General features: G+C 33.8%; 1 protein-coding gene across 1 annotated transcript in view; it reads right to left on the bottom strand.

Annotated features, from left to right (window-relative positions):
• Positions 1–16,670, bottom strand: part of LOC123656331 (amyloid protein-binding protein 2) — an 85,109-nt gene that overhangs the window by 14,772 nt on the left and 53,667 nt on the right. The window contains exon 2 of the mRNA XM_045592030.1: positions 10,328–10,441. Within this exon, the coding sequence (XP_045447986.1) occupies positions 10,328–10,441 (114 nt within the window). The remainder of the gene's footprint in view (positions 1–10,327; positions 10,442–16,670) is intronic.

Below are 16,670 nucleotides of genomic sequence, written 5' to 3'. Positions count from 1 at the left end.
AGAATTTTGTTTATCTGGTATAATCCAAACCCAAGTTATGAGGGTTCAAAAAAACGACGAAGCACTTCGAGAAAAGATAGGTAGTGCTTTTCGTTTTTTTTTTTTTTTTTTTTTTGGTTCGTCTTGGCGGGGGCACTACCGTGCCCCCAGATAATTTTATAAAAATGTTATAATAGAACTAAAATAAGATGGAACACGAATCACTATCTTACTTGTCTTTATTGTACACCAAGAATAAGCAACAGTACAAAAAACGGTACGAAAAGACAATGGATCATGATTGTTTGTCTATTTTTTTTTTTAAAGATATACCTAATCGAAAAATGTACAAAAACTTGTCAAGGACCGCAAGCAATGATATTTCCTTATTGGCTAGCTGATACAAATATTAACTTTAACACCTACAATAGCGAAATAGCTACTATTTAAACTTTATGTAACTCACATTTATTTTTATTTCTCCTACTGTAACGCATACTTCAATCATGTTTAACTGAGCGCTGGGGTCGTAGCACCTGATTGTTGTGCTAGTGATAATGGCTATATTCCCCGGATATGACAACTATTTATAGAAAATACAGACGTTTGCATTTGTGGCCTGGGCTTTTGGTTTGTATTGTGTGTTACCAGTGTGAGTGTTACCAGTGTGTGTGTGTGTGTGTGTGTGTGTGTGTGTGACCAGTGGCGTAGCGTGGGAGGTGCCGGGGAAGCCATGGCCCCAGGCGACACACGAAAGTGGCGCGGCAATATAACCACATTTTTTTTCAATTGACATAAAACTGCTTTTAAATCTCGCCTGCAATGTAACAATCCTCGTTTTTTGTAGTCGGTTATGAATATAATGAATATTGTGCTTGCAATGAGTGTGTTAAATTTTCAGTGGAACTCAGACGGCAAAAAACCACGCTACGTCACTGTGTGTGAATCCCTGTCAGAAGATTTAATTGTTTTAGTTAGTCTTTGTTTTAGTTGCTCAATAATATTTATAAACAAGCAAAATTAACACGCAAATATTTATTTCGATTGGACAATAGTTGACAACAGTTGAATGAGTTTCCAGAATGTATTGGGATTACAGGATGTTATTTTCTACACCACCCACGTTTATATTCCATGCGGGTACCGTTGCGGGTATAGTCGCGAGGGGAGAGCTAGTCAAACTCAAACTTTATTCAAATACGCTTCAAAAGCACTTTCGAATCGTCACTTTATAAATTAAAATTTTAAAAGAAGCTACCGCCCATTCCGAACGTAGATTCAGCAGAGAAAAATCGGCAAGAAACTCCACAGTTACTCTTTTAAAAATAATATATAAACAGTGTTCTAGTACAAAATTTGTAATATCTTGTATGAAATACAGCGTCGCACTAGCGTCGTCAGGGTCTCATCACAATTATATTCCCAATTTAACAATAAATCCTTCACCTATATATTATGTATGGGTGAACTACTTCATACAATACAATAGACTTGATAAATGTTAAAACGTTTTATATTCTAATACAAATTGCTCAATTTTTAAATTAAATTGTTTGAGCTCCAATATTTAAATAATTAATTATTGCAGCTGTTGTAATTATTTAATAATCTTAAAATAAATTAGTATTTACATACATAAAAAAATCTGTACAGTGTTTGCTACATAATTATATGTAGAAATAAATGAACGCTCAAAGGTCAATGGTGGTGGTCAAAGGTAGCGTTTTTATTACTGCGAACTAAACAATAACGTTTTTGTTCTTGGCACAGCTGGTACTCAAATTATCAAAATAATAGACAACGCAAAGGTGACAATAGTAACATCTTTCTATTGTTAATTTTAATTAAACGTTATATGAAGACGATACAGTTTTACACTATGTGGATATGGGCAACGTTAAAAGCTGAACAAACACTTGGCTAACACATGTCGTAAAATAATCGTGTATCATGCGCACGTAACTGTCCGTATATATTAGCATTCTCTTTCGCATTATATCCATACACTCACTTATAGTAAAACTGTAACAGGACATATTCTGTACGTTGAATATATTTAAAAAAATATTTGGAGGTCTCTCTATTTCTCTCTCTCTCTCTTATAATCGATACTAGAGCCAAAATTGTTATTTTTTCTATTACTATCTGCCTGTACTTAAATTGTTGTTCTTTTGGTGAGTATGGTAGCCAGAGCTCCTGGGGACGAGCTATGTTTACGACGACGCGACGGCGGGAGTAGTGTTCCTGGTCTTGCAGGCGTCATTAGGTCCAGAAGTGACCGGCTACCATCTGTAGATTGCGGCCTTGTTTGCGACCCTAGGTATAAAAAAATAACGCAGCAATGACAACCTCTTATATGTCCAATATTTTCATTAAAGGTAATTAAAAAATAAAAAATAAAAAAAAAAACAAGGATAGTTGCGTGTAGAACCCGTTATCGTTGTTTACATTGCGACAATGCGGCTAGACCAGTTCGGTTTTTGCTCGAAACGAGACGACTCGCATATGACCAAGTCAATGGACAAAAGTTCCATTAAATCCATCATTTATAGGCAGAGCTACCTCTGAAACACGCTTGACGATACTTAGCTGCATTCTTGTGCAACTTCAGACGGGAGAGTTATTTACTTGATTTGTATGTAGAAATTTATTTTTTGTCTTTTAAAATGCATCATGAACTCGTCCTATGCGTATTTACTTAGATATAGGATTTAGACAGTATTTTAAAATTTATAAAATTAGAATACAAGGAATTACTATTGAAATATCACGGTTATAATAGATAATAGATCACAGCGTTGATTTATTATGGTTTCTCTTGTTATAGATTTATATTTATTAAATATAATTTTCTAACGTATTCAAATGGAAGCTTAAACTAAAATATTTTGTATACATATGAGATGTACGTAATAAAGACAGCTCTTTGGAAACCGGCTCTTCTCCTTACATAAAAAATGTTCATGTCACTGCATAAAAGTTTAGGAGGTTAAGTGGATGCATCATTTTTAGTTCATGAAACGTTGCCATTACATATCTACGAATATTTATTAGAAAAAATTACGTTCTTTTTCATGTTTTTCGTACAAGATGCGAAAAAAAAAAAAACTAAAAATATTTATTGAAACCAAGACTGTTACATTCTCAGGTAATCTCTTGTGTACTAATTACGATTAACAAATCATTACAGAATATGTTTGAATGATAAAAATAAGAAAAAAAAAATTTTTTTTATTACTTTCTACTATTAAGTAATATTCAAAGAAACATTCAAAAGATTTAAGACTTTTCGTAACTGAAACAATACTTTTTAAAACAGAATCAAAGCTCATAAACAAATTATTTCAAAACGTATATCATTAAGCGATTATATAACCAGTGCTCGTGATGTAGGTCTAACATTTCAATAACAGTAGAGATATCTTGGCGTATCAATAAGACAAACAATTTAGATGCGGGATGATACAACGGTTGCTATAAGTGGATTGATTGCGAGCCCGCGCTCGGGCACGTGCCGCTCTAGCTACAATACTTTTTTATCAAATTACGAATAATCATAAATTGAATTTATTGAATTTATTTTATATATATATATATAACATGTTAAAGTAACATTTATAAAAAAAAGAACATAAAGACACTAAATACGTTAAACGTATTAAAATTTACAAAATATAATGTTGATAGTATTGTGAATGGGCGATAGGAAGTGGTACACAGAGCTAAGATCCTATGTAGCGTTGTTTTTCAGCCACTTCATTCTCTCCGTGATGCTAGAGACACGAGTGCAAAACAATAGAAATACAATAAAAATAATAATATTACAATAATATACTACTTACATTGTGGCTAGTGTAACTTTGTCATTTCTGTACCCTCTTAAGCCACAGCCTACGCGAACTTAATTTTTATGCAGTGTAGGCTTTTGTCGCCTTATTGTGACTTTTCAAATGTCATGTCTTTTCAATATTATTTAATTACACTTTTATTTGTCTAAAATAAGTTACTCCTTATTAGATCACCTATCTGCCAGTGAAAGTCCTGTCAAAATCGGTCCAGCCGTTTCAGAGATTAGCCGGAACAAACAGACAAAAAAATGTTATTTTGGTATATGTACCGTGTTTACATCCATAAGCATTTATTAATAACTAGCGACCCGCTCCGGCTTCGCACGGGTATAAAATATAATTATAGCCTATGTCATTCACTGAAAAAATGATTAAAATCGATCCAGTAGTTTTTATTTATTCATTACTGCCCGTGACCCGCACGCGTTAACTTAGAGTAAAAGCCGGCCGGAACCGCCGCAAACGCTACGTACCGCGATTTTTAAATCTATAATATCTTCGAAAATATTCATTTAAATCATTTGCTGTAAAGGGCCATATAGATCTATATTAAATAAAAAATATATTTAAGGTATTTAATTGGATAAGGATTAATGCTGTATTGGTTAAAATTGCTTCGAAAATTAGCCATTATTTGTCGTAAAAAGTAAATGACAAAAAAATGTTATTGTGGGATATCCATAAGAGATAGGTATATACCATCGCGGAGTTTTCTGTAGACCTTTTCAATGTGTACAATACTTAGTACATTATTTTGATAAATCTCGTAGGGTTCAGCCTGCGTTTGCAATTTAAGCGAAAAAAAAATAATTATTTACGACATAACATTAGAAAACTCAAAAATAACAGTATTTCTCCACTATTTAATGGATGTTATTATACATATAAACGTTCCTCTTGAATCAATCTATCTATTAAAAAGAACCGCATCAAAATCCGTTGCGTAGTTTTAAAGATTTAAGCGTACATACATGTGCAGGGACAGAGAAAGCGACTTTGTTTTATACTATGTAGTGATTGTATTTGCTCGCAAACGAAAAAACCGACTTCAATTACATCGACAAGTAATACAACGTAGGTAGGCGAAAAAATAGTCAAGTAAATATGCGTTATCAAAGATTATTCAAAAAGTTGTTATCAGGTCTCAGTGAAATTTAAATGTGACCACGTGATAAAAATCAGCTTTCGATTAAATTAAAAATCATCAAAATCGGTACACCCAGTAAAAAGTTATACGGTATAATACAACGTTGGTAGACGAAAAAAGCGTCAAGTAAAAACGCATTATTAGATATAACTCGAAAAGTAGTTGTTAGATCTCAAATAAATTTAATTGGGACCAAATGACACACACCACCTTTCGATTAAAAAAAATTGTCGAAATCGGTCCACCCAGTCAAAAGTTCTGAAGTAACATACATAAAAAAATACTGTCGAATTGAGAACCTCCTTTTTTTGAAGTCGGTTAAAAAGCGGTTACTTTATTATTACAAACAGACACTTAAATTTTATTTATTTATATAGAGTATAGATGTATAAATTTAAGTTTACAAGGAATTAAATTGTAAGTGATAATTATAAAAATATATATTAGTTTCTTAAATTTCATAGTCATTGGATAATTTTATTTTCATTTACTAGATCGTTCAATAAGTCCCGAGACTAACCTGGAAATGGCGCATATATTAAAAACTCTTTTAATTTTTAAAAAGTACTGGCTATCAATACAAGAATATGTGTCAAATTTTTAAAAATGGAACAATAAAATTATTAATTTTGAAACATTTAAGTGACGCTACGGTTGTAATTTCGATACAATGGAAAAAAACGAGTTTCGCGTGTTGATAAAACATTGTTTTTTAATGGGAAAAAATACTGTTGAAGCACAGCAATGGCTTTTAAAATGTTATGCAGGATCAGCTCCCTCTAAAGCAGCCATTTGTCGGTGGTATGCCGACTTTAAACGCGGTCGCATGGACACCAATGATGGGGAACGCTCAGGTCGTCCAAATGAAGCAGTGACTCAACAAAATATTAACCAAGTCCTCAAAATCCTATTGGAAGATTGGAAGGTAAAAGTGCGAGAGACAGCCGAGATAGTGAAGATTTCAGCTGGTAGTGTTTTCACTATTTTACATAAAAATTTGGCCATGAAAAAGCTTTTTTCTAAGTGGGTGCCGCGTTTGCTTACAACTAATCAAAAGGAACAACGTATCAATGATTCAGAGCGATGTTTGGCGCTGATGAACCATAATAAAAAGGATTTTTTACGTCGGTATGTAGCAATGGATGAAACCTGGATATACCATTTCACTCCGGAATCCAATCGGCAGGCAGCGGAGTGGAGAGCGGTTGGTGAAAGCCGCCCGAAGCGTTCAAAGACTCAGAAATCGGCCGGTAAGGTTTATTGCGTCTATATTTTGGGATGCGCATGGAATACTTTTCATCGACTACCTTGAAAAGGGGCAAAATATAAATAGTGACTATTACATGTGCTTATTGGAGCGATTGAAGTACGAAATTGCGGATAAACGGCCTCACATGAACAAAAAGAAAGTGGTGTTTCACCAGGACAACGCGCCTTGTCACAAGTCCGTGAAAACGATGGCCAAAATTAACGAATTGGGCTTCGAATTGCTTCCTCATCCCCCTTATTCGCCAGACTTAGCCCCCAGCGATTATTGGCTGTTTGCAGACCTAAAAAAAAATCTTCAGGGTAAGAAATTTGACTCAAATAGTGAAGTTATCGCAGCAACGGAGGCTTATTTTGAAGCCAAAGACAAATCGTTCTACACACATGGGATAGAAAAGTTAGAAAAGCGTTGGAGGGACTGTATCGCTCTTGGAGGAGACTATGTTGATGAATAAAAATTAATTTTATAAAAAAGACCTTTTTTTAGTACTTAGTCTCGGGACTTATTGAACCACGTGTTAAACGAGTCTTATCGTGACTTACATATCGCGATTTCTGGTATTTCGCGACGTTGCATACGTCATAGTAACGGGACGACTGAGCTCTTATTACGATGATAATTAGAGGTCACATTATGACTGTCGACTACTGTTCTTTCTACTGAAGTTTGATGAACTACACCAGACATGATGAACCTATTACCATGCGTGCCACTGATGCTAAAAGTACAAAGTAGGCATCACAATTATTTATTTCTATTAGCTATTGATAATAAATTTACCGGAATGCAGTTGTTTCGATTCAAAGTATTCGGTTTATTAAATTCAGTTTCGTAGTTTTACTTTAAAAAAAATTAATTTGTAACATGACGATTCGAAGATGCTTTTGAAGCCTGCTTGGATAAAGTTAATTTGATTTTGATAATTTAAAAAAAAAAAACTTTCAAAGACAAACAAGAAACAGTAAGTTTAACTCAAGTAACTTTAATCTAGATTAATTAAGCACGTCCAGACAAAACCAAGGACGAACTGCCGTGTAATTCCAGGCCCCTATGTCCTAGAAACGGTTCGTCGATGCGTGCGAAGTGTGTACTTCGCATTATGCACTTGATCGCAGTCTGATGAAATCGACATTGAGCGCAACCGATCCAAGAGATAGCTCTGACGGCTTATGTTCACTAACGACTTTATAAGCTAACGTAATGATGATGAGAATATATTTCGCTTTCGATAAAATAATACATTAATCTTTTTGTATTGTTTAATGCCGTAAAATAAACATCTCATTTCTATGACTTATACAAACATTTGACTTGAACGAGTATTGAACTCATCACTCAACAATTGTCATAGAAAAAACGTAGCGGTTTAAGCGTCTCACTGCTAGGCAAGGTTGTGAAAAGTTGTTGATATGTACACCTCTTAAAATGTTTTCTATCACCACAGAGAAATCTCTTACCACCGAACACAAATTAATATTTAAGGACACAGCAAATTCAATTTTCAAATCTCGGTATTAATAGTTGAGATTTCAATTCGCGACCATATATACGCGTGCTCTACCTGATGATTTGTGTGTACAGATTGAATAGATATGTGTGCTCTAATTAATATAACATAAAAATACTGTATAGCTACTAGTTGAGTTTTTTAATTGTATATCTTTTGTAAGTTTACGTAATCTCGTCTAAGTATCACACAAACAACGAGAAATGCGTAGATTTTCATTTCAAGATTACTCAGTCAGATACATATGAATACTTGTGAATTGTCTCGTATTATTGACTCAGAGGACACGCCGAAGAGGTAATTTTCAGCTTTATTTATTATTGTTATGATTATTTATATCAAGTAAATACATGATTATAAGAATTTATCTGCCTTACACAATAGTACATATATTTGTGACGTTTGTTTACATTTTTGATAATTCCTATGGATCTTTAATATGTGTTTTACTGAGGTATAAGGCACAGCAGAAATACCCTGCTCAAAATCCGAAACAGCCCGACTGGGAAAGACCTCGACCTTACCGAAGATCACAATTAAATAATACTGCTATTATACAGTGTTGTGTTCCTGTGGTGAGTAAGGACGCCAGAGCTACTGGGGACGGCAGGGGTAAGGCTGGCAACACGTTTGCCGACCTAGTTATATAAAACATAAATGACGACGACGCGTTGGCGCAGCGGTCATAGCACTGGCTATTGCGCTGGCGGTCGCGGGTTCGATTCCCGCTCACGACAGACATTTGTATCGGCCATATAGATGTTTGTCGTGGTCTGGGCGTGTTGTGCTAGTGTATTGTGTGTGTTTCCGGACCCCCAACGCAGGAGAAAATCCTACTGGGGGCCGTTGAGTGTGGAGTATCTATTTTATAAATAAAAAATATATTAGGAAACTTGTTTTGGACAAAGTGACAGTGATTACAGCAAAAGGTTGTTACGCTAGGCACAAGCGGTCGCGTCAGCGTCGGTACTATTCACATGACAAGCGCTTTTTTCAAACAGACTTTAAAAAAGTATCAGTTCAGGCTATCGCAGTCCAGTGCTGGACAGGTTTCCCCAGGTTCGCTCTAAACATCCCGGTTTTTTCTTACGTGGGGAAAATTCAATATGGATACCCTACGGCGCGGGGGCGCCAGAGGGTTATGTCAGACTCCTGACTAAAAAACCACCACGTGTGAGTAGTCGTCCGCCTGGGTGGGGCGAGATGAGGTCGAAGGTTTTCCGCAACCCTCATCCAGCCTATGTAGAAGGTTCTTAATTCGATTGTAATTCACTTCTGATTTACATCCGTCGAATATGAAGCGTTGGCTCATTTTTTACTTTAGTCTACATTATGTATACGCACTGCAACATTGTGTTTGTTATAAGAATCAATTTGTTTAAAAAATTATACGAGTTTGAAAAATCATCATCATTACTCGTATATATTTTGCTACACTATTTAAAAACTGTGAAAATAAATATGTATAATGTTCGACAAGATCAAATAAAAATAACATTTTGGCAACCTTCGAATCAATAAAGCGTAGTGTTATTTATTAATTACAAATAGGTATTTGACGCGTACCTACCTACTAGAAGTTAGAACAACACTTACGTCAATCGGTTCGTATCTTGCAGTATATTGAACTGAAAAAATATACAAAAACTGAAGGTAACAGAAATATTTGTTTGTTACGAACCATTAAGCCATTAAAGTAAAAGACTAAAAATTTTTGTCTAAATTTTTATGACTGAGTAAAAGGTAACATTTTTTTTACTTTTAACACGAGGTAACATTTTTTTTTATTTTTTTTTTATTCTATACCTTTAAACGAGCAATTTTTGTTCTTCTCTTATATATGCCGGAAACGGCTGGATTTTCATGAAATTTAGTATGCAGGGGGTGTAGGGGGTGATAAATCGATCTAGCTAGGATTCATTTTTAGAAAATGTCTTTATAAAATTATCCGTGTTTTCAAGCAATGAAAAACTGCTACATTATCATTAGAATACGGAGGTAAATTTCGCTACCATGTATAAAGTTATAACAGCTCAGGTAGGAAATCGGCCGGTCCCGAAACGAGTTTTAAACGAAACCCTTATACATAGCTAAGCTAGTGTAAAGAACAGGAAACTTATATGAGTTTGTAACACCGTTGATGACTACAATTGTATATAGCTTTTTTAAGTTAATAAATAATAATAATAATAAAAAAATAGGCTACATAGTATACTTTAAGGTTTTCGATTTCGCCCAGACGTCAAAAGCAATCATCACCTTTAGACGTTTTACATCGTTTTTAGACCTAGCTAGTCGGCAAACAAGCGTACGGCTCACCTGATGGTAAGCGATTACCGTAGCCTATATTAGACGCCTGCAACACCAGAACCATCGCAAGCGCGTTGCCGACCCTACCCCAATACCCTTCCCTTGTAGTAGCTCTGGTCACTTTACTTACCACAGGAACACTGTTTGAAAGCAGAATTTTTTTGTTGTACGAAACGCCATTATTGTGTCACCATGATTTAAATACACTTAAAGGCTTACTTAAAATGTATTTCGAGGACATCGTCTAAGAAAAAGAATCACCACCTCACCTGAAAACACTGAAGCAACCTCAACTGGGCGCCGGAGAACCGCAACAGCCTTTCGAATATATCCAGCTCTGAAAGTTCAGCGCCCAGGATGCACAGTCGCTTCTTCTGGAGCATCTGCAAAAAGCGAAATATACATATATTAAAATTGTATAATGTTACGATCACTCGCGAAGTTTAAAGACTATTGTTACAAATAATACGAAAATGGGACACAATATAGGGCTACTTGGTATCGATATAAACAAAATAAAACCGCATTAACAGCAATGAAGCTAGTGAACTTTTAATGGTACATAATGTGTACCAGTAAAGGTTTACTAGCGTCATTGCTTCAGGAGTCTTGAAAGGGTTAAGCTAAAACGTATTTTTACGTCAAAAGTTCAGTAATTTTGACATTTTTAAAATCAGTTTTGATCATTCGTATTTTTAGCCGACTTCCAAAAAAGAATAGGTTCTCAATTCTATTGTATTTTTTATGTATGTTACATCAGAACACTTGACTGGTTGGACCGATTCTGATGATTTTTTTTTAATCGAAAGGTGGCGTGTGTCATGTGGTCCCATTTAAATTATTATGGGTTGTCTGGAAGAAATGGCTAATTAGCCATAAGTCCGCCCATTGTACTTCACTGTCTGTAACTATCTTTATGCTTAGTTTGTAATATATTTGTGGTGTACAATAAAGTATAAAATAATAATAAATAAAATAAATAAATTTGATGGAGATCTGACAAGAACCTACTTTTTGATTTATATCTACTAATGCGTATTTACTGGACTATTTTTTCGTCTACCTACGTTCAATTACTCGTCGATTTAATTGCAGTCGGTTTCTTTTTTTCGTTTGCGAGTAAACAGAATTATTATATTGCTGACATAAACACCAGAATACTGACGACATTTTAACGCCTATTAATCACAAAAACAAACTTTTACGATGTATCAATATTATTAATTAATGTTTTTTTTTTAATATAGGTATTTAGAAAGTCGTAACTGTATAACTAATAACTGTTTAGGATAGCAGTACTTTATATCATTAGTTGTTTTTATAGTTTTTACATGTGGACGTTGCTAGTGTGTGTGTTTTTTTAAAAGACTTCAAAAAAGAGGTTGATATTTTTTTAAATGTATGTACACCGATTACGACGAGATTTCTGATCCGATTTACGTGGTTCTTTCTTTGTTCGATGTGAAATAGTTGCCATTTGGTTCCATAAAAATTTAATTCAGTTTGGCGCGGTAGTTTTTATTTTATGAGGATTTTTGTTAACTTGGACGATTTGTTTTGTGTATTTTTTTTTGTATTACTCACACATGAGGAAATTATAAACATTTTTAATACACTGGATCGGTCAGTATTTTTGATACGATATTAAAAATGTTTATAACTTGGACGATGTTATTTTTATGTGTTATCTCATAACTTTCTGGGAATACCGATTTATTATTTTTGTTTTTGCGTATCCGTCAACATGTGTTTTTTAACCGACTTCAAAAAAGGAGGAGGTTACTCAATTCGACCGTATACACACACAAACACATATATATGTGTGTATGTTCGGAGGTAACTTCATCGTTTATGAACCGATTTTGATTTCATTTTTTGTTGGAAAGGAGATATCACAAGTGTGGTACCATGATAAGGAAACCAGGATCTGATAATGGGATTCCAGAATAATCGAAGAAAACCCTCGAAAACCGTAGTGACGACTAGTGCGATTGTTACTTTTTTTCGTCTACTTACGTTATATTATTTGTCGACGTAATTGAAGTCGGTTTTGTACGTTTGCGAGCAAACGCAATTATTATTTTAGATATTAGTAATATTTATTACGTATTTGCCCTAGCTTAGCCTTGCCTAGCTACCTTATACTAATTTACTTTTAAATATAAACATAAAGTCTAACACAAGTACTCGTTTCTCTATTCAGAAAACGATTTGTTTTGCATGATTAAGATAAATCGATTTTTTCCGACTCCAAAAAAGTAGGACGTTCTCAATTTAACTGTATTTCATATTTTTTATATGTTACCTCATATTTTTTTTACTGTGTGTACCGATTTTAATAAAACTTTTTTAGCGAGATTTGACGAGTAGTTTTTCTAAGTTATAATAATAAATATCTACTTTTCGATGTGAATAGAAGTCAATTGTTTGCAAAGAACAACAATCATTTGAAATAAGAACAGAGCTTTGAACTGTAACACATATAATGTAATAACACATATAAAATACAATGTAATCGTCACGAGACACACCAACGAGTATGTTACATTTAATTGATAGTCAACTACCGCTTAGCAACAACGTGCGACGCCTCGTAAAAGCTGTACGGTCAATTCAAATGTAATAAATTGTTTGGTTGCTGTGTGATGTAAGATTTTTGACAACTATATTTATACAAATAAATAAAATCGGAGTGTTCATTTGTAAGATTTAAATAACCGCTTTTTACTAAATGCATGTGGATGTATACACGATACATATAACAAAATAACAATTTAACTGTTTGTTCCGGCTGATCACTGAAACGGCTAGATCGATTTTGACGGGACTTTTACTGGCATATAGCTGATGTAATAAGGAGTAACTTAGGCTACTTTTATTTTAGAAATAACTCTGCGAACTGAACAATAACTTTTTTGTTAAATTCCACGCGGACGAAGTCGCGGGCAAAGTTAGTACATATATAATATTTATAAAATTCTGTCATTGTATCAAACAATCATAAACATGCAATGATTTAAAACGATGACACGAAATATTTAAGCAAAACAAAACCGCGAAGGACTTCTTTTCCATTTGTATAATAATACGAAAGGACGGAGTGGTTTGTCTGTTTATTTGTAAGAAATATTCCAAAGATTTATTTACTTGCCTGATTCTAAGAAAAATTCTTGTTTATAATATTTTAAAGAAATAATATAGGCTATAAAGCATTACACACTTTGTGACTGGTCAGGCTTATATTTAGTTAGAAATGAAAAAGGCCTATCTTGAAATTACCTTAAAACATTCCATTTGAATGTACATAAAATTGTCATTAACACTATAATCAAGCAAATAATTATGCTTTATTTAATGGTATTTAAGACTGATAGAGTTCATAACTTTACAAAGTAAATACGAATACAGACCTAATAGCTGCTTGGTTGTCAAGCGCATAAAGAAAATTATGAATCTTTTCTTTATATAAATTTACGTCAATTTTTTTTTTAGTTTACTTTTAGTAAAAATGTTCCTAAGCGTGTTAGAAAAAACTTTTAAAAAATTGGCGATAAGCGCCAGCTTTTTTCGAGTTAAGCGCTTAGGGACACATCTTTATTAGGTATTTTCTTTTATAAGAGAGAATTTTTAGTATGTGTAAATAAAAACACAAAACTACATACATAACATATAAAACAAAACACAAACATGTTTATTATAATTGTATATAAATAACAAGTTCGATACACCAAGAATTTTAGAAATATTTATCACATAAATATGTTTTTGAATATTAATAACAGAAAGTCCGAATCTAGGAAAATTTGTATTGAGTAGTATCTATCTGAATATCAATTAGGTTCGATGGTAGAAGGAAATAGAAGGAAAAATCTTAATTACGACATGTAACAATAAGTAAAATTTAATTAAGAACATTTTTAAATATTTATTGTAACGAGCCGTGTCTGTTAACTTCTTGCACGTGATTATTATTAATTATTTTGTTTTAAATAGGTACAAAAAAAAAACACCCAAACTGATTTTATTTAAATAAAAGTGACAAGATGAAGCGTTATTTATACTTTTAAAGCATTCATTGTTGAAATGTTTAATATTACATTAATGTAGATTTGGTAGAGACGAATCGAGAAGGTCCGTAGTTACTCTTTAAAGAAACAACTTGTAAGTTACACTTTCCCAATTTGAAGTTCGATTACGTGTTTGAATCTAAATTTTCTCTTATATAGGCATTTAAACTGCAGTCGTACATTTACTACGGTTTCATTTCGCTCATTTTACTCTCTCTTTTTCCCTCTGGGGTCTGAGTTATAATATAAAAAACAAATATATCATCTGGCTATTACCAAAACATACAGTCAAATTTCAATATTCTATCTAGCTCGTGTTTTGCCTATTAGCAAAAGATTTTTGAAGAACACAATTTGTATGGATCTTACGTAAAAATTCTATATCTAGTAAGCAAATCCAGAGATAGAGTATTAAAGTTCCCTATCAGAGGAACAGATTACCACCATGCGTCTATGTAAAATCGTAAGTATATCTTATCTATATTAAAAAAAAAATGAATTTGCTGAGCGCATAACTCGAGAATGGCTCGATTGATTCGGCTAATTTATTTTTTTTGTATGTTCCTTAAGGCCACGTCATTACTAAAAAAAATATAATTACTATTAACTTTTGACAGAACGAAGTCTGTCCGAGCAGCTAGTATTTATATAAACGGTACTTTAAACATAGTATGTAGGAGTGCAGTAAATGGCATTAGTTGAAGTCATGACCGATAAAGATATTACACGCAATAGTCAATTACTATAAAACTTTAACGTATAAAGTGACAATACAATTTGTTCGTCAAAGAAAGTCTCTCTGATAGTTTTAAAATTAAAATAATATACTTATATATGTAACTTCTTTAAGTTTTAATGTATTCTAATGATTCTTTCGATATCTTATTTGCGATCATGTGGTCCTTGAATCTCCACGCATGTAAAAGCCAATAGGTGTAAAGTCGCGCCTTTGGCGTTTTTTTGGATTAAATGTCGCCAATATCGATTCCGAGGTCCAAAAGTCTCAAACTTGTCACATTAAAATAACGACTTACGAATAAACGACACGTTTTTAAAGCCCTTTACATGACTTGCCACATCTAGGCAGTTTTTCCATTAGTCTGTATACGCCGCGCTATTGAAATTTTATCGCTCTGTTGACATAAGCGAGACATTTGTGTCCACATTGTGAACAGCGGGAGAGAAAGCGTGAAATGAGGATTATCCTGGCACGAGCGTGTCGTATATATGGTCACGTTAAATCATAGTGATACTGGTGTGTGTTTTTTTTATGGAGGACCCTATTTAATGACATAAATGAAAATCTCACATAGTTTATTATTTCCAAATGTTTTAAACTAGACTGAGACGAGAATGAGAATCAGAAAAAAGATTATAAAAATATGAGAATTAACGACAAAGAACAATCTTAAAAAGGAACGTTTTAAATTACGTTAATAATCGTTTTTTGTTTTTATCCCACGGCGGGCTAAGAGTGAGACACTTACTATTTATTATAATATAACTAGCTGTGCTCGCGACTTCTTCCGCGTTGGAATTTAAGAGAAATTATTGTTCAGTTCGCAGAGTTACAAATAAAATAAAATAAAAGCCTAAGTTACTCCTTATTACATCAGCTATTTGCCAGTGATTGTCCGGTCACAATCGGTCTAGCCGTTGCAAAGATGAGCCGGGACAGCAGACATACAGGCAGACAGACGGGCGGACGGGCGGACGGGCGGACGGGCGGACGGACGGACGGACGGACGGACGGACGGACGGACGGACGGACGGACGGACGGACGGACGGACGGACGGACGGACGGACGGACGGACGGACGGACGGACGGACGGACGGACGGACGGACGGACGGACGGACGGACGGACGGACGGACGGACGGACAGATACATTTAGTAAAAAGCGGTTATTTAAATCTTACAAACAGACACTCCGATTTTATTTATTTGTTTAGATGTAGATTTAAAATCATTCTAATTCTAGCTAAATATTACAATTTAAAAAAATATTGAAGAAAACTTCCTCAACTAACGTCTCGGACAATCGATTCCAATCTTAAACTATCTTCCAAACTACTTGGTTTAAAAAAGTAATTAAAAATTATTTACTATTTAATTAAAATTCGAAACAAAATTAATTAACTATCAATAATCAATATTCCACCGAAGTGTAAAAGTAAAAGAATCTTAAGTTTTCAATAGCCCAGTTCGTTAATAGTTATTTGAATTAGCTCTGAGATCGATCGCCTACAACCTCGGAGCAGCAGCGTGGCAATTAGTGACGCTAATTAGTTAAACGCTCGCTTACTTAGCAAGTCGGCGTTAACTCGTGTGTTGGCTAATAGGTAGGAGAACAATATCTAATAATATAATATCAATAGATAATAAATTAATGCACATCATCGTATAAATATGATATTTTATTAAACTTTAAAACATTTTTTATTCAAATTAGTTGATATAATATATATGTAATATGGTTATATAAATCATGATGATAATGATGAAGTTTATATTAATACTGACAAGCGTGACTTTATACAAAAC

The sequence above is a fragment of the Melitaea cinxia genome, chromosome 9 (genome assembly GCF_905220565.1).
Source record: "Melitaea cinxia chromosome 9, ilMelCinx1.1, whole genome shotgun sequence".
In the NCBI taxonomy this organism is placed as follows: Eukaryota; Metazoa; Arthropoda; class Insecta; order Lepidoptera; family Nymphalidae; genus Melitaea; species Melitaea cinxia.
Note: the sequence above shows the minus strand (reverse complement) of the source record. Positions and strands in the feature narration are given on the sequence as shown.